The sequence below is a fragment of the Mastigoproctus giganteus genome, chromosome 8, assembly GCF_048544385.1.
Source record: "Mastigoproctus giganteus isolate SK-2022 chromosome 8, ASM4854438v1, whole genome shotgun sequence".
NCBI classification, from domain to species: Eukaryota; Metazoa; Arthropoda; class Arachnida; order Uropygi; family Thelyphonidae; genus Mastigoproctus; species Mastigoproctus giganteus.
The window spans coordinates 114,663,891-114,684,249 of record NC_143582.1 but is presented as its reverse complement, the minus strand read 5'-3'; the positions used below and the strand labels follow the sequence as shown (position 1 = coordinate 114,684,249).

Here is a 20,359-nt window from a genome sequence, read left to right as displayed (position 1 = left end):
AAGAATTTTTCATTATTTCATGCCTTTAATAAAGCATAGTAATGGTGAGAAAAAACCCACCAATGTGCATGCTGGTGTTATATTTTTATCATGTCTGGAAATTACTTATGAGAATATTGGCCTTGTAGGTTTCAGTCCTTGGAAATACATTGAGTATATATATCTGAATTTTAATATAATTACTTTTTTTTCCAGATTAGGTAGTTGGATGTATTTGTGTAGCCTCCCATACAGTAGTGTGTCATCTGAAATGATGATGAAGATATTTTGGCTTTTCCATTTTCCAGATTGCGAGAGCATAGATGAAAACTTAAACCTTGATGAAATGGAAATGAAAATGAAAGGTATAGCTTATATGATATCTTACAACCTAGCAGAAAAAACAAATTGTACACCTGTTCTTGGTACACTACACTAAATTTTATTGTGACCATATTATATCTTATACTTTCGTGCTTTTTAATTTAATAATAAGTATTTTTATTAAATGATGCTTTTGAGAAAAATTCACTGGTAACGAAAATTTTTTATGTGCACTTTGTTGATATGGAGTGATATTCTTTCTAGTAATTTGATGTTCAAATTTCTGGAAAACTCTTCCAGTCATTTGAATGGGTTTTACTGAAACCTGGGTATAAAGGGCAGAAATACTGTGATTGCATAAGTGGGCATTTAAATTATAAATGTTAATGGGGTTATAAAATTTCTTTTCCCGAAATCAATAATATTTACATATTAGCCAATCTATGCTTTCAGTTGACAAAAGCATAACCAAAAAAAGAATCAAATAAAAGACATTATTTCAACGATGGTTTAATAAAGGTATTAAAATAAAATCCTTCATAAGAGTGGGTGCGAGAGTACATGTGAACAGGTGAAGTTTTTACGGCACCAGCAAATAAGAAGTTTTTGCTTTTTTATTGACTTAAATTGGTATATTAATTTATTTTTTAGAGTTGCTTTATATTCCTAGTAACAATACTTTAGTTAAAATTGAATTTAGATAGAGATTTTGTAGGTGATTACTTGGTATCGGTAAGTATCCACGTGTGGACAGGTTTTGCAGCTCCCACGAACGAAAAGTTTTTAATTATACTTAGCCGCTTTATTGACTTAATTGTTTGATTAAATTATTTTCTATAAGTAGCTTATAGACCTGGTCAAGCACCGTGGTTTGTTTTGAATTTAGATAGCGCGATTTGGAAAGTAAACAATACCTCGTGTCCGTAGATTAACTCTTCGTAACTTGCCGCCATTGTTATACGATACAACGTGTGCTAATGTAAGGTTTAACGAAAAACTAGATAGTGTAAGGTTTAACGGAAAACTAGATAGCAAGTATAGTGGTATCAATTAATCAGTAAAATTTATTAATCTTATTAAATTTCATTATCAATTGAATTGTACTTTTTTAACTAAATAAATATAGTGACCTAGTTATTACAAATGTATCATCATAAATTAATACATATAAGTTGACAGGGGATAAGAAAGTCATATAATGTAACTCGGAAATAATATTCGATACCAACATACATAAAAATAGTGGTATAACTGCATTGGGATATAGGTTTAGGGTTATATTTTGTATTGGAATTTTATTGAACTTGAATAGAAATCATGACTCAGACCAGAGCAGCAAAGCAATAGGCTCAAACTAGTGAAAGTGCTGTGGCTCAGGGGAGAACTGAGGGGGGGGGGGGGACGGTTGTCATCTGAATCGCAGTCTATTGAAATGCACTGCTTGTTTGATGTTTGTGGAGCAATCAGGAATGGGACATGATATTACCAAGGGAAATGTCTTTGTGTGTGCGCGCGCGATGTAAGGAGTGTGAGGAAATCAAGCGCAACTCAGCATTGTTATGGGCTTATATGAGAGCTTGAAGGACAGGGTGGATGCCCTCGAAGGATCTATATTGAGGGCCCATCAAGCTCTCAGCTGCCCACATCAATGCCAGAGCTTGCACTTGAACATCACGCAACACAGCGGCAATCCCTAAGGCAGAATGCACTGGTCGCAAAGGAACTAGTTGTTGTAGGTGACTCTATTGTCAGGGAAACGGGGAACATATTGTGCAAAAAGGATAGATGGAATAGGACCAGGGTATGTCTGCCAGGGGCAAAGGTTGATGATGTTGTAGGGCAGATATCATTCTTTAAGGGCACAAAGGGTAATATTGTTGTACGCGGTGGCACTAATGATATTAAGAGTAGGAGACTGGCAGAATTACTTAACAAGTACAATACAATGCTGAAAAACAGCCATGGGTTAGGGTTGAATTTGAAAGTGTCTGCAATTCCCCCCCCCCAGACACGATAAGAGGGAGTATATGATGAGAGCCGTGGAGAGATTGTGCAAGGCTCAAGGAGTAGAATTTTTCTCATCCTGGTCTGTGCTTGTTAACAGCAGAGACTGCTTCTATGCAAGAATATTTGCTGATGCTATCGAGGCAGAGTTAGGCGGTTTGGAAAACTGCTAGCTTGAGGGGATACATGGACTAATAGATTAACAGTAACCGCTGACAGAGGTAAAAGTGATTCTTACACTGCTTCTATTGAAATGCAATTGAGCAGCAACCTGGAAAGCATGGCAATGGGAATTTCCAGGACTGCTGAGAGTCATATTGGAACAAATAAATACATGGGCTGTGTTAACTAAGAGTAGAAACAGGTCCATGTATACTTGCATGTATACCAATGCTAGGAGTATAGTTAATAAATTCTATGAGCTTGAAGTGCTAGTCAAAACATCAAAGGCAGATATTGTTGGGATATCAGAGACATGGTGCCACACAGACATAAGCAGTGCAGAACTGGAATTTGGGGAGAACAATGTGTACAGAAAGGATAGACAGGACAGGAAGGAAGGAGGGGTTATGCTCTTAATTAAGAAATACATAAAATCTAAGGATGTGCATCCAAATGATGTGAGTGGACAATGCAATGTTGAGTCTGTTTGGTGTGACATAAGCACTGGGAAAGGAAAAATGAGAGTAGGTGTGTGTTCTAGGTCTAATGAATCTGATGAGTATAATGAGCAATTGTGCAGAGAAATAAGAGTGGGCCAGTAAATTAAAGTGTCTTATAATGGGGGATTTTAATTTCCCAGATATTGACTGGAATTTGTGGGTTGGTCACTCTCACACTAGCAAGGCTTTTGTGGATTTATTGGATCATTGTTTTCTACAGCAGCATGTTTGGGAGGCGACTAGAGGGAGTAATACTCTTGATCTGATTATCAGTAGTGATTCTTCATGCATCAAGAATCTGAAGATAAAGGATCCACTAGGTGGCAGTGATCACAGTGTGTTGAAGTGGGATTTACTCAAAGAGGTAACTACCAAGGGTAAAGGGAAGGGTTTTTGCTTTTTTCTCAGACCAACTATCGTGGTCTGAGACAGTATTTAAATTCTATCTGGTGGGACCAACTGATGATGTTACCAACAGCAAATTCAAAATGGGAAGCATTCAAAGAATTAATCTTGGAAGCTACTACTTTGTTGGCTTTTCATACCAACAAAGAAATATTGTTCGAGATTTAGGCCTAAATGTATATCAGATGAACTAATTAGACATGTGATAGAGAAGAAAAATGCATGGGATACATATAAATTAACATGTGACACAGAAGCCTATGATAGATATAAGCTGGTCTGTAACCAAGTTACAAAGAAGGTTAGGCAGGCAAAATCAGATTATGAAAAATCTTTGGCAAAGGATGCAAAAAAAAAATAGCAAAGAGTTCTTTATTTATGTAAACTCTAGAAGGAAGGGTATGAATCAGATTGGGCCACTTGATATCGATGGTTCAACTGTTGATGATCCTGCTCAGGTAGCTAAATGAATATTTTGCATCTACATTCACACATGAGGAGCTATTCAGTGAGGGGAATTCCAGAGGTGTATTCTCAGTTATTATAAGATTATCTAGCTTACTGCCAGAGTTGATCTAGCTTACTCTGGCAGTAAGCTAGATAATCTTGTAATAACTGAGAGTAAAGTGGAGGAGAAATTGTTGAAGATAAACATAAGAAAGGCACCCGGGGTGGATGGAATCTATCCAGTTATATTAAAGAGGCGGCAAAGGAAGTAAGCAAACCCTTAGCCATAATTACTTCCCTGGACTCAGGGGAGGTACCCATGGACTGGAGATGTGCAAATGTGACCCCAATCCACAAAGGAGGATCAAAGGGACACAGGTAATTACAGACCTGTTAGTTTAAGTTCTGTTCCAGGGAAATTAATTGAGGCACTGGTTAAAGAAACATTGCAGGATCTCCACACACACACACACACACACACACACACACACACACACACACACACACACACACACACACACACACACACACACACACACAGTTATAGCTTGGACACAGCATGGGTTTGTTAAGGGGAAGTCTTGTCTGACAAATTTGATTGGATACTATGATGTAGTCACAAAGTAACTGGAACCAAAGAGTAACTTTGATATCATATATTTGGATCTTAGAAAGGCCTTTGATTCTGTTGCACATGGAAGATTGCTGCAAAAATTGGAGCAGTGTGACATTGGAGGCAAATCGCTGCTATGGATAAAGGGATATTTGAGTGGTAGAAGACAGAGAGTGGTAATCAATGGACACTGCTCTTCGTGGACTGATATTATTAGTGGGGTTAACAATGGACCCAACACTGAACACTGAGGTTCAGTGTTGGGTTCATTGTTGTTTTTTGTATTTATAAATGATATTGATGATGGTATATCAGGCTTAATGTTCAAGTTTGCAGATGGTACAAAGTTTGGCAGAGTTGTTAATGACACTAATGACAGTACACTGCTGTAACAGGATATAGAAAAGTTGAGCAGATGGCCTGAGAGGTGGCAAATGAAGTTTAACATTGACAAATGTAAAGTACTATGTATGGGAAGCAGTAATCTCAGAATAACTCTGTGGTACCACACTGACAATGGTAGAGAATGAAAAGGACCTGGGGGCAATTGTGCAGGCAGATATGAAGTTTTCTGAGCAGTGCAGTCAGTCTGCAAGAGTAGCTCATGGTGTCTTGTCAATGATATACAGGAATTTTTCTAGCAAGGATAAGGAGGTGATTATCCCCTTGTATAAGGCAATGGTCAGGCCACACCTTGAGTACTTTATACAGGTCTGGAGGCCCCATTTTAAGAAGGATGTAGAGCTGTTGGAATGAGTACAGAGAAGGGCAACAAGATTAGTGAATGGAACAAAGGGTTGCTCTTACGAAGTAAGGCGAAAAAAGTTTTGCTAATTGCAGTGTCTGGAGACTAGGCACCTGCGAGGTGATCTGATTGAGGTGCATAAAGTCTTGAATGGTTTGAGCATGCTCAATGCAGATGGGATTTTTCCTCTTGCTCAGAATAATTGCCTGAGATGGCATAAATTCAAATCGAGGAAAGACAGTTGTAGGATAGATGTGCGGAAGTTTGCCTTTAGCCAGTGGGTGGTTGATTTGCTGGAACACCCTTCCATCTGTCATTGTAGAAGTTGATAGCTTAAATAGATTCAAGGCAGAACTTGACAAACATTTCGAGTGAGTGAATGGATGGGTGAAATAAGTGTTTTTTTTTTTTTGGCTTATTCTATATAAGCTTGCTTTCTTACATCATGTGCCTTTGCTAATGCTAATAACAAAAATGTAACTTTTAGCTTAGAGAACAAATTTAATATAAAATGATAAATCTCTCTTATATTATAAATATTAAACATCAGTGAAACTTCTTTTGATGCAACTTGATTATGTCCATATGAGCAATTTGCAATTTTCCACCTTATTCATTTGACCTATTCATTATTTGCCACTGCCCTCTGCTTCTTTACCTATTTTAAAGATGGTCACTTTATATGTGTTGAAGATTAATAGACTCACTGAAAGACAGTATCGTCCCTTATAGTGTCTCTCTCTCTCTCTCTTTATCCCCACTTTGCTGAAAGGCTGTACATTTTATTTTGCAGGATGACACTTGTTTGGTGTGATAAATCTTACAAGTTGAAAACATTGCTGTTAAACCAGACATCTGAATCAGAATGAACTTATTTATCAGATGCATTCAGTATTTGTTGTGGCACAAGACTGGGGAACCTCAGGAATGCTGGTAAGAAGTTTCATAGTTGCAGTTATCCTAATGTCTATTATTCTGGTAAGTAACCTAGGGATTTTAATTGCCATCGACAGATTGGTAGTTTGTGGCTAATTGAGACTCATTGCTTGAATGCAGTCCTCTGAAACACTTGATTCCTCTGCTTTCAAATAGTAGACCCTGCAGATCTCCAAATCATGTGAGCTGTCCAAGTAATTGGCCCACCTCTCCTGATTCATCTGAAATGGCAGGGTGCTGTGTCTTAGTGAAAAACCATATTAGCTTCACTACTTAATTGTCTTAGTTTGGAAATAAAAGAATAAAAAAAAATAAAAAAATCCCTTAGTACCGCCCGATGCATGATAACTATTCATTAACCACCATTTATTCAAAAAAGAAAGAACCAAGTATGTAATTATTTTTCCCCAGGGCATACCAGACATTGACTTTATTGAAATCATGTTCTCAGACTTCTTATGGTCCCCCCCCCTCCACAAATACAGCAGTCATGGCAATTAACCTTGCTTCTAATGTGAAATGTTGCTTCTTGTTTTGATGCCATCTCCTATTGGAGGTTGGCAATCACCATGCTGTACTTCTCTCTGTCTTGTGCAAGATGAAAAACAACCTCAGCTGATCTGCCAGTCCAGTTGCAGACCTAGCCACATTTGCCAGTTTCCCATCTTTATATAAGGTTCTAACGTTCCATGTTCCTATTTTTCATAATGAAAATTTTTGCCACCCAGGAATTCTTAGCACCCCTGTCCCATTTAAAGGACACTGGGGACTTGGGGCTATCTCTCTCATTGTACTAGTTTTGGTGATTATTCTGGGGAAGGATATTGTTGCTTCATCACTAGAAAATCAAATCAGATTTTAAAGAGATAAATGCCATTTTCAGTGTTTTCATTAAACTTACAACAGAAAGCTAATCTTTCATGGCAATATACTTCCAGCAGCATTTAATGCACTTGAATTTTTTTAAGATCACTTGTGCACTGTTGCTTTAGGAAAATAATTCTAGGAATCATCATTTTTTGTGATTTTTGTAGGTTTTACTGAAAGGCTTCCTTGACAGATTCCACAGTCTCCTCATTTAATCTGAGCCTTCCAGTTCATGGCTTATTGTTAATGGGACCAGTCTTTTTCAACTTCATCCAGTTTGAAAGCGAAATTCTATGCGGCGCTTCCTATATGTACTGTGTTGTTAATTTTCTTCTACCCACTTATGGACTTATGCTATGCTAGTCGGAAGACACAGTCAACTCCCTTCTTTTGAAGCCACCTTTTCTAGGGTAGATTATCTAAAGAAATTTAAAAAAATAATAAATAAATAAAAGTTTAGAGTAAATTAAGTAATTATTTTTGTATGTAAAAAAATAGAATAAATTACTTTTCCATTGCATTTAGCAGATTGTTTTATTCTCTTATAGAACCCAAGTTACTGCAGTTTTGAAGTGCACAAGGACTTGATGGGCACCCTGTATATACTGGCACATCAAAGATTTTCTCACTACCCTCGGTTCTAAATCCCTGCCGGATTATCTGTTTTGCTGGACAACAGAGGTCACATAATAATAATTCAGCAGTACACTTCTGACTCAAAATTATACACATGTACTGGAACTTAAGAACAGGTTTGAGCTTCTGCAGACTGCTCAGAACTAAGATATCAATGAGGAATATTAGCATTAGTAGAGGCATATGATGCAAGAAAGCAAGCTTGTGCAGCATCAGCCAAAAAAAAAAAAAAAAAAAAAAAACCACTTCCATATCACACCTCCGTTCGTTCGAAATACACCTGTCCAGCTGAGCCTTAAATTTATTTTGCTGGCTAAAGGCAAATTTCTGCAAATCTATCCTACTTCTGTCTTTCCTCAATCTGAATTTTTTATGCCCTCTCAGGTGATTATTCTGAGCAAGAGGAAGAATCCCATCAGCATTGAGCATGCTCAAACAACTCTATCAGATCACCTCGCCGGTGCCTATTACAACTTTATGAAAGTGATAAAGCCCAAGAAACCTATAGGTAAAAAGAAATCCAAAGAAGAAAAATTATTCAAGAAACATTTGTCACGATGAACCGAAGATGACAAATGAAGATCAAGATAAACACTGACAAGGAGAAAATTGAATATATTGAGTTATGCAAAGTTATAGAAAGGGACTCAGAAGCCATGAGCAGTAATACAGAAAGACAAATGATACTGAAACTGAAGAATAGCGATGGTGTACTTATAAATAGCAGAGAAGGCATAATTCAAATAGCAGAAGACTACTATAGAGAATTATACAAGGAGCGAGGGAATGTTGCCAGCAGTGGGGAAGATGGATCGCAAATTAGTAACACATACAACATCCCCGATATCCATCCTGATGAGGTAGAACATGCTTTGAAGAAAATGGAGAATCAGAAAGCCCTGGAGGAAGATGAAGTTACTGTAGAGTTGTTAAAATTGGGAGGAAGAGACCTGACAACAAAACTGGCGAGTCTCTTCACAAAATGCATTAGAAAAGGTGTGACACCTAAGGAATGGTATAATGCAATCATAGTTTTGCTGCATAAGAAAGGGGATAAATCAGAAATTGGAAATTATAGACCAGTTAGCTTGTTATCCGACATCTAAAGCTTGTTCACAAGGGTCATTACTAACAGATTAGAAAGAATACTTGATGAGAATCAACCGAAAGAGCAAGCAAGTGGTTTTAGGACAGGATTCTCAACTATGGATCACCTTCACGTAATATCACAGCTAATGGAGAAAGCAAATGAATATAAAACATTTGCTTTAAATTATGGAAGTGAAACTTGGGCACTCACCAAAAGAATAGAAGAGAAGCTGAGAACTCCACAACGAAGAATGGAACAAATTATATTGGGAATCAGACTGTTTGGTAAGGAGAGAAACATGTGGATTAGGCAGCAAACTCAAGTAAAGGACACTCCTATCAAAACTGAAGAACTAAAATGGTCTTGGGCAGGACACATAGCTCAAAGACATGATAACAGATGGACTAAGAAAATAACAGAATGGTATCCAAGAGGAGCTAGAAGAAAACCTAGTAGACAACAACGAAGATGGACCGATGAAATTCATGAGTAAATGGATGCCCATTGCACAAAACAGAAGGAACTGGAAAGTTGCTGGAGAAGCCTTCATCCTGCAGTGGATTGAAAATGGCTGATGATGATGATAATGTTTGTTTAAAGCACCATGACTGCTAGATATTTAAACAAATATTAAATGTAAATTTAATGATTAAATGAAATATTTATGCCTCCTCAGATTAGGAAACTGAGGAGGCATAAATTCTAATTGAGGAAAGACAGTTGTAGAATAGATGTGCGGAAATTTGCCTTTAGCCAGTGGGTAGTTAATTGCTGGGAAAAACTTCCATCTGTCATTGTGGAAGTTGATAGCTTAAATAAATTGAAGGAGGAACTGGACAAACTTTTAGAAGGAATAGATGTGTGAAATTGTGCGCGGTTTTTTTTTTTTTTTTTTTCGGGTGATGGTAAATAAGCTGATATACTTTCTTTCTTGCTTCACATGCCTCTATTACTATTACACTCTCACCAAACAGACTGCTCCATCAATTGGAGCAGTGTGGTAGACCACTTCTTGGACTAATAACTGGAGTTCCACAGGTTCACTGCTAGGTCCATTGTCGTTTTCAATATTTATTTATGGTTTTGTTGAAGGCATATCAGTCCGAATATAAGATGATGAAAAGATTGGCATCTGGGTTATTTGGGAATTCTACTGTAAATAGATTAATAAAAATTAGGCAGATGGGCTAGGAGGAAATTGAAGTTTTAACTTTGAAAAATTCAAGCTGCTGCATATGAGTTGTACAAATACCTGAATAACCTGTCAGCCATGTGGCATTACACTCAAGGTAGTAGAGAATGAAAAAGACCTTGAGATAATTGTTCAGTCAGATATGAAATTCTCTGATCATTGCAGATGTGCTGCCAGGACAGCTCATGGGATTTTTGTCAGTGTTATTCCTGAATTTTTACTTCTACAGTGGGATAGCCACTGGAGGTGGCTATCCCATTGTAGAAGGAAATGGTTAAACCACATCTTATATACTGCATGCAGCTCTTAAAGTCTCATTTTAGGAAGGATGTGTACCATGGAATCTGTGTAGAGAAGCGTAACAAGATTTATGAGGGGGGGAGAAAAAAGGTACTCTTATGAAGAAAGACTTCAGATTTGCTATTCGAAGTGTCTGGAATCTGGAATATAGTGCTCTGCTGTAAGGAGATCTTATTGAGGAGTTTAAAACTTTGAATTGTTTGGGTAAGTTAAATTTTGATGCCATGCTTACTTGTTGTGAGACAACACATAGATGAGGGCAGCATAAATTTGAATCGACGGTGGATGGTAGCCGGGTAGATGCGTTGACATTTACCTTTATTCTGGAGGTAGTTAATTGTTGTCATAAACTTCCATCCAACGTTGTAGCATTAGGTGATTTCAATAAATTCAAGGAAGAATTATACAAATTATTAGAGTGGATGGATATGTGATGCAGAGTTTTTTTTTTTGCTGATGGTATATAAGCTTGATTTCTTACCACTGATACTACTATAAACTGTTATGGGTATATGTAATGATCTTCCTGGGTTGTGATTTCTGCAGTATAATGCAACTTAAAATAGTTAAATTTAGCAGCATCTGTTAACATCTTGCCTATGTTGGCTCATAGGCATGTGTATGTGTATTTACTTTTTTCTAGATAATTTCAGTTATGCTTTAAATGTTATCTTTTGTTTGTTTTTATTGAAATGACATCCACTAAACACTTTATAATAGATGGCAGCCAAAAAATAACTTTGAAAATAGGTGGTGGAGGAGGAAATCACATGTCTTAACCAGATTTATTTAGGCTTAATTAAAAGTCAAACTTCTCTGGAATTGAGATCTAGGTATTATTGTTATTGAATCAGTTGTAACAGAAATAATAGATGCACAACATATTGGTGCATTAAAAAAAAAGAAAAAAAAAAGTGATTGATTTTTGACAGTAAAAATTAACAAGAATAGTTCAAAATTAAAAATTAGTCCTTGAAACATTGCTATTTAATATTCAAAATTGAAACATTGATATTTAAAAGCATTTATATAAACTTTCATTTTTTAAAAATTCCATGAAGAAACTCACTCCAAAGCCTCTAGTGGAAAAGTAGCTATCTTAAGCCCACATACAGTACAACCTGAAGGCAAGGTTTTTATGTACCCATTCAGTATCATGCTAGTTGCTAATTTCAAACTGTTTCTCTTTAACTTGGATGTAGTAAATTGCATTATTATTTGGAATTGCATAGCTGGATGCAAACCTGGTTTTAAGTGTCATTATTATCCAATTGTGATTTGTACCTTATTACAAATTGAAAAAGTGGACTCTTGTTTCTTTCTTTTTAAATATGTATATAAAGAGTAGTGGACATATCATGAAGATCTTGATTTACTTGTGGTTTTTATAATTTCATATACTAGTTATGAAATTATAAAAGCACTTCCTAATTCATTTCACAAATATACGTGGTCTCAATTCTAATCTCGATGTTCATTTCCACTTGCAGTACTTTTTCTGACAGAATCTCAGTTATCGGTTGATTCAACTACTGTTCATCTCAGATGCCCAAATTATTCGCTGTGTGATTCCTTTCGCCTCAAAGGTCGTACTTGTGCATATGTCCGTTCTGATATTCTCTGTCAGAGACATGGCAATTTGGAATCTACTCTCTTTGATCTTCTCTGGCTTAAAATCTCTCTACCTCATTGTGTCAAATTCATCTGCTGTCTCTACCGTTCTCCCAACTCCACTAATCACTTGGAGCTCTTTGACTTCCTCTCTTTGCAACTTGACTTTATCCAGTCCAACTTTACTAACAGTGAGGTAATTTTCCTTTGTGATTTTAATGTTAACAACTCCAGCTGGCTTCTGTTTTCTAGTCACACTGACCCAGCAGGTCAAGATGCTGAGACTTTTGCAATTACTAATGACCTAGCACAGATAGTTCATTTACCTACAAGAATTCCGGACAATCCTAATCATACAGCCAATACGCTTGATCTTTTTCTCACAAACAACCCTTCTAAGTACACGGTCGAAGTGAGAGGTCCTTTAGGCACTTCAGATCACAACTTGGTGATTGTCTTTTCTCCAATGGAACCTTTATCTCATGGCTATTCCCAACCTCGTGGCATTAGCATTAGTAGAGGCATTTGATGCAAGAAAGCAAGCTTATGCAGCATCAGCCAAAAAAAAATAAAGTAAAATAAATAAATAAAAAATAACCACTTCCACTTCACCCCTCTGTTCGTTCGAAATACCTGTCCAGCTGAGCCTTAAACTTATTTAGGCTATCAACTTCTACGACAAGGGATGGAAGTCTGTTCCACCTACCAACCACCCGCTGGCTGAAGGCAAATTTCCTCACATCTATCCTACATCTGTCTTTCCTCAATTTGAATTTATGCCCTCTCAAGTGATTATTCTGAGCAAGAGGAAGAATCCCATCAGCATTGAGCATGCTCAAACCATTCAAGGCTTTGTACACCTCTATCAGATCAACTCGCTGGTGCCTAGTCTCCAGTCACTGTAATTCGCAAAACTTAAGCCTTTCTTCGTAAGAGCACCCCTTTGTTCCATTCACTAATCTTGTTGCCCATCTCTGTATTCGTTCCAGCAGCTCTACATCCTTCTTGAAATGAGGCCTCCAGGCCTGTATACAGTACTCGAGGTGTGGCCTGACCATTACTTTATACAAGGGAATAATCACCTCCTTATCCCTGCTAGAAAAATTCCTATATATCATTGACAATACACCATGAGCTACTCTTGCAGCCCGTCTGCACTGCTCAGAGAATTTCATATCTGCCTGCACAACCACCCCCAGGTCCCTTTCATTCTCTACCACCGTCAGTGTAGTACCACAGAGTTGATACGTTGCTCTGGGGTTGCTGTTTCCCATACGTAGTACTTTACATTTGTCAATGTTAAACTTCATTTGCCACCTCTCAGCCCATCTGCTCAACCTTTCCAGATCCTGTTGCAGCAGCATAGTGTCAGTAGTGTCCTTGACAACCCTGCCAACCTTCGTATCGTCTGCAAACTTGGACATTAAGCTTGATATACCATCATCAATATCATTTATAAATACAGAAAACAATAAAGGACCCAATACTGAACCCTGAGGGACTCCACTAATAACATTAGTCCACGATGAGCAGTGTCCATTGATTACCACTCTCTGTCTTCTCCCCCTCAACCACCCCTTTATCCATAGCAGCAATTTGCCTCCAGTGCCACACTGCTCCAATTTGTGCAGCAGTCTTCCATGTGCAGCAGTATCAAAAGCCTTTCTAAGATCCAAGTATGTAATATCAAAGTTATTCCCTGCATCCAGTTCTTTTGGGACTGCATCGTAGTATCCAATCAAATTGGTCAGGCAAGACTTCCCCTTAACAAAACCATGCTGTGTCCGAGCTATAACTGAAGTCTTGTCTAGATGATCCTGCAGTGCTTCTTTAACCAGTGCTTTCATTAATTTTCCCGGAACAGAAGTTAAACTCACAGGTCTATAATTACTTGTCAGCCTTTGATCCTCCTTTGTGAATTGGGGTCACATTTGCACATCTCCAGTCCATGGGTACCTCCCCTGAGTCCAAGGAAGCTCTCATAATTATGGCTGCCTCCTTTAATATAACTGGATAGATCCCATCCACCCCAGGTGCCTTTCTTGTGTTTATCTTCAACAATTTCTCCTCCACTTTACTCTCAGTTATTACAAGATTCTCTTGCTTACTACCGGAGTTGAATACACCTCTGGCATTCCCCTCACTGAATAACTCCATGTGTGAATGTCGATGCAAAATATTCATTTAGTTTGTTAGCTACCTGAGCAGGATCATCAACAGTTGACCCATCGATATCAAGTGGACCAATCTGATTCAACCCTTTCCTTCTAGAGTTTACATAAGTAAAGAACTCTTTGCTGTTTTTCTTCGCATCCCTTCACAAGGATTTCTCGTAATCTGCCTTCGCCTGCCTAACCTCCTTTGTAACTTGGTTACAGATCAACTTGTATATATCATAGGCTTCTGTGTCACGTGTTAATTTGTAAGTATCCCATGCATTTTTCATCTCTGCCATATGCCTCATTAGTTCATCTGACATCCATTTAGGCCTAAACCTTGAACAATATTTCTTAGTTGGTATGTAAAGCCTAGTAGCTTCCAAGATAAGTTCTTTGAATGCTTCCCATTTTGAATTTGCCGTTGGTAACATCATCAGTTGATCCCACTGTATAGAATTTAAATACTGTCTCAGTCCATTGTATCACCTTTACGAAAGCAATAGCCCCTTCCCTTTACCCCTAATGGTAGTTACCTCTTTGAGTAAATCCCACTTCAGAACACTGTGATCACTGCCACCTAGTGGTTCATTTATCTGCAGATTCTTAATGCATGAAGAATCACTACTGATAATCAAATCAAGAGTATTACTCCCTCTAGTTGTCTCCCGAACATGCTGATGTAGAAAACAATCATCCAATAAATCCACAAAAGCCTTGCTAGTGTGTGAGTGACCAGCCCCCTAATTCCAGTCAATATCTGGGAAATTAAAATCCCCCATTATAAGACTCTCTGATTTACTGGCCCACTCTATTTCTCTGTACAGTTTCTTGTTATACTCATCAGAGTCATTAGGCCTATAGCACACTCCTACTCTCAATTTTGATCTCCCACTGCTTATGTCACACCAAACTGACTCGACAATGCACTGTCCAGCAATGTCGACTGGCTTCACTTCCTTGGATTTTATGTATTTCTTAACTAATAGCATAATCCCTCCTCCCTTCCTATCCTGTCTATCCTTTCTGTAGACATTGTACTCCCCAAATTCCAGTTCTGCATTCCTTATATCTGTGTGACACCACGTCTCTGAAATCCCCACAATATCTGCCTTTGATGTTTTGAGCAATACCTCAAATTCATCAAATTTATTTGCTAAACTTCTAGCATTGGTGTACACGCAAGTATACATGCACCTGCTCTTCCTCTTAGCCACCCTAACACAACCCATGTGTTTACTTGTACCCCCATGATTCCCAGCAGTCTCTGAAATATCCTGCATCTTATTTTCCAGGCTGCTGCTCATTCCAATAGAAGCAGTGCAGGAATCACTTTCTCCTCTGCCAGTGGCTACTGTTAATCTATTAGTCCTTGTATCCCCCCAATCTAGCAGTTTTCCGACCCACCTAACACTGCCTCGATAGCATCAGCAAACATTCTTGCACCCTTTCTATTTAAGTGTATCCCATTCCTGTAGAAGCAGTCTCTCCTGTTAACAAGTACAGACCAGGCTGAAAAAAATTCTACCCCTTGAGCCCTGCACAATCTTTCCAGGGCCGAATTGATCGACAGGGCTCTCATCATATACTCCCTCCTATCGTGTCTGGGCAGAATTGCAGACACTTTCAAATTCAACCCTAATTCACGGCTTTTTTTCATCAGTGACCTGTACTTGTTAAGTAATTCCACCGGTCTCCTACTCTTAATATCATTAGTGCCAACGTGTACAACTATATCACCTTTTGTGCCCTTAAAAGATGATATCCTCTCTACGACGTCATCAACCTTTGCCCCTGGCAGACATACCCTGGTCCTGTTCCACCTATCCTTTTTAAAAAGCATGTTTCCCGTTTCCCTGACAGTAGAGTCACCAACAACTACTAGTTCCTTTGGGACCAGCGCATTCTGCCTTGGGGGTTGCCGCTGTTTTGCGCGATGACCAAGTGCAAGCTCTGGCATTGGTATGGGCAACTGAGACTTGATGGGCCCCTCACTTGTAATCCTTCGAGGGCATCCACCCTTTCCTTCAAGCTCTCATATAGGCCCATAACAATGCTGAGTTGTCGCCTGATTTCCTTACACTCCTTGCATCGCGCACATACAAAGACCTCCCCCAGGGCATTATCATGTCCCATACCTGACTGCTCCGCAAACATCAAGCAAATAGTGCATCTTAAAAGGCTGTGATTCAGAGGGCAACTGCCCCCCTCAGTTCTCCCCTGAGCCACATCATTCACATTAGCTTGAGCCTTTTGCTTTGCTGCTCTGGTTTGAGTCATGATTTCGATTTACTTTCAATAAAATTTCAATTTCAGTACAAAATTAAATCCTAAACTTTTATCCCAACACAGTTATAACGATATATTTAAGTTTCAGTAACGAGTGTTATCTACGAAATCTACGAAATATTTGTTTCAGTAACGAGTGTTATCTACGAAATATTTGTTTCAGTAACGAGTGTTTCTACGAAATCCCTTTATATAACTTCCGTATCAAGTTATGTATTAATTATTTGTTTTTGCTAATTATTTATGTTACGTAACCTAAGTGGTTATATGTATAGTTAAAAGTACAATTTAGTTGCCAATGAAGTTCGACAAGATTAATAAATTTTACTGATTAATTTTCGCGTAACAATGGCGGCTATTTACGAACGGTAAACACGTGGATTTGATACCCTTTCCGATACTAAGTAATACCTACAAAATCTCTATCTAAGTTACTTTAAACTTAAGTACCGTAAATAGGAATATAAAGCTACTCTAGAAAATAAGTTAATATGTCAATTTAAACTAATAAAGCAGAAAATAAATCGGAAAAAAGTTCTCTGTTCCAAGAGCGCCAGAAAGACACGTCCGCACAGGCAACCCTCCATTACAAGAATGCAAAATGGGATGACCTGCGAGACTTGTTTTCTTCTTTTCCTTGGTCGGATTACTGTTTCAAAACTTCTGATGTCAACGTTTGCTCAGATCGTGTCAGTGAAATTATTCTTGCAGGAATGGAATCCTTTACCCCACACTCCACTTTAAAATCTTGTCCTTTATCTAAACCTTGGTTTTCCAATAAATGTGCTAAGGCTGATCAAGAGAAGAATGTTGCATATCGTAATTGGCTTGTTTCTAATTCTTCAGTTTCATTTTCTGCCTACACCAAAGCTCCCAACAATTGTAAAGCAGTTATTAATCAGTCCAAACTAGAGTTTGAACAGGCTAAGAGTAGAAAACTTGCTTCTTGCCCTAATGATGGCCCAGCATTCTGGTCTCTTGCCAAAGCTATTGGCCGCAACTTTTGCCCATCTCTGCTCCCACCTCTGTCCAAACCAGATGGTTCTGTTGTCACTTCAGCCAAGGATAAAGCTGGCCTGCTAGCATCCCATTTTTCTTCCAGCTCATGTATTAATGATCTTGGTAAAACACCTCCCACCATTCCCAACAGGCTCCATTCAATGCCTCCTGTGGTCTTCCGTCAAAAGGATATCAGAAGGATTTTGATGAATCTTGATGCTAAGAAAGCTGCCGGTCCTGATGGTATTTCTCCACTTGTTCTCAAAACCTGTGCTCCTGAACTTACTCCTATTCTTTGCCGCCTTTTTTCACTTTCTTATTCCAAAGATGTTTTTCCTTCTGCTTGGAAATTTGCTAATATCCAGCCAGTTCCTAAAAAGGGTGACAAATCCCTCCCATCCAATTGTCGTCCCATTGCAATTACTCCTACTCTTTCTAAAGTAATGGAGAAATTAATTAACCGCCAACTCTTAAACTACCTAAAAACCTTCCGTCTGATCAACAATCGCCAATATGGATTCCGTCAGTGTCGATCCACTGCAGATATTCTGGCTTATGTTACCCATTTATGGACTAATTCAATGGAAAGGTTCGGTGAAACACAAGTAGTTGCTCTTGACATCTCAAAGGCTTTTGATCGTGATTGGCCTAAAGGCCTTCTAAACAAGCTTCCATCTTATGGTTTGCCAACTGTTTTTAGTAATTGGTTATCCAGTTTTCTCCAGGATCGCTCACTGAGGGTGATGGTAGATTGCTCTCTGTCTTATAACTTCTCCACTAATGTCGGTGTCCCCCAAGGTTCAGTTCTTTCCCCCACTCTTTTCCTCTTGTATATTAATGACCTTCTTCCATTGACTGGAAATCCTATCCATAGTTTTGCTGATGATAGCACATTGCATTCCACTTTCCATTTTGAGAAACCTCGTCCTGCTCAATCAGCTTCAACTTCTCGAAAATCTGCTACCAATTCCTTAAATGCCGATCTTCAGGTAATTCTCCAGTGGGGCAAAGACAACTTAGTTGATTTCAACCCTTCTAAAACTCAGTTTTGTCTTATATCTCGCAAAAAGGATTCTTCTGCTCCTATGCTTATCTTTAGTGACACTCCGATTTCCAAGCAAAATGATATATCTCTTTTGGGGATTACCCTGACTTTTAATCTCTCTTGGCACAAGCACATTACAAATATTGCTTCCTCTGCATCTAATAAACTTGGTTATCTCTTTCTCTTTCGTCATTACTTTTCTTCCAAACAGCTGCTAAATCTGTATAAATTGCAAATCCGCCCTGCCATGGAATATTGTTCCCACATCTGGGGATGTGCCCCCAAAACCTCTCTCAGGCTTCTTGATTCCATTCAGAAGAGGGCAGTTAGGTTAATTAATGATTCATCTCTAACAGAATCTCTCCACTCGCTTTCTCATAGACGTACTGTTTCTGCTGCTTGCCTCTTCTGCAGATACTTCCATGGGCACTGTTCTTCTGAATTGGCTTCTATAATTCCCGCTCTCTCTTTCAAAACAGTCCGAACGTATGCCGCCACCAGCCAACATCCATTTACTGTCCAACTTCAAACCCACAGAATCAACTTTTCATCTTCCTCATTTATTCATTCAACTGCGGTTTTCTGGAACAACCTTCCTTCATACGTATTTCCTGAAAATTACAGTCTACGGAAGTTCAAGTCCAATGTTAACAAATATCTTCTTTTGTCTTCTAAACCTCCAACCCAAGCATGGTACTAAGTACTATAGGTTCTAATACCTCGTGTTTGGTGTTCACATAAAAAGAAAAAAAAAAAAGAAAAAAAAAGTTAAATCAGAAGAAAATGCATGACTTAGGTTTACTTATCCAAGATGTCATACTTTTACTTATTCAGTATCATGTGAAATGTGTTTGTACATATTTTTTTCCCTGTGCTTGTGTTTTGTGATGCCCTTCATTGTGGAGATATCAATTACACTGGATTGTGTTAATTTTTGTGATGCCTGTTTTGTAATGCTGATTCATTTTATTAAATCGGAAAAAAAATAGTTAGTGTATCTCTCTCTCTCTCTCTCTCTCTCTCTCTCTCTCTCTCTCTCTCTCTCTCTCTCAAACAGTGGTTGTGTGATTATACTTTTGGAATTTAATAGTTAATTTGGATTTATTTGGAATTTAATAGTTAATTTGGATTTATTTAGAATTTAATAGTTAATGATATCATTTAGTTGTTAATTACCACTTACTCAACCAAAAGTTGGATACTGATTATTTTATTTATTTATTTTTTTTAACTACAGATAAAGATATGAGAAATTCTTTTCATGAAAAACTTTTACAATTATCACAGACTGATCATTGCTCTTTGGTTACTGTATTTGGAGATATGGCAAAGTCATATAGTGGAGAACTTTTTTTCATTTCTTTAATAACTTCAGAAATTTTTGAGGTAAGTTTTATATAGAGATGTTAAATTTTTTTTTTTTTTACTGATCCCGATACAAATTGCTGTCCTTAGTAATTTGATCCCAATTTGGTAATATTCTTTTTTTTTTAATTTTTTTTTTTATGGATTAAATTTTAAATTCTCTTTTTCTTCATGGTAATGAAGAGAATAAGGACAAACTATGCTGTGTGGAGAGTAGTAAACATTTGTAAGGAAGTATGAAAAAAAATATATATACAGGATGTCTCAAAAATACACGGCATAACTTCAGGAATGAGTTCCTCATATGTAGACAATAAAAATATTTTATTTCAACATAGTTCCAGAAATGCTTGGTTCCCAAGTTATTAACCGGAATGTCTCATCTCCTGCAGGTGATTTCCTTCATCACAAGGTACCGACAGAATCTGGTGGTTTTCGATTCGCAACACTCTCCAAATAGTTGGAGAGTGTTGCGAGAACACTAACTGTATCCTTACCACTGGCAGAACATTACTCGTGCAAGGTAATCTGTCGGTGACAAGGCCTGTATCTGTTGCAGATAGTAATGATGTATAATAGGTAAACAGTTGTTGTTCTCGCAACACTCTCCAAACAGTCGAACGTTGAACAGCCAGTTGCATTGCTATTCTGCATGTGCTGATTCCAGGAGTGGCATGCACAGCATCCAAAATCT

The 20,359-nt window shown here is 38.0% G+C and overlaps 1 protein-coding gene across 1 annotated transcript in view; it reads left to right on the top strand.

Annotated features, from left to right (window-relative positions):
• Epg5 (ectopic P-granules autophagy protein 5) overlaps positions 1 to 20,359 on the top strand; it is a 1,526,775-nt gene that overhangs the window by 296,488 nt on the left and 1,209,928 nt on the right. Inside the window, exons 12-13 of the mRNA XM_090380318.1 lie at positions 196 to 344; positions 19,538 to 19,686. Coding sequence (XP_090236444.1) covers positions 196 to 344; positions 19,538 to 19,686 — 298 coding nt within the window. The remainder of the gene's footprint in view (positions 1 to 195; positions 345 to 19,537; positions 19,687 to 20,359) is intronic.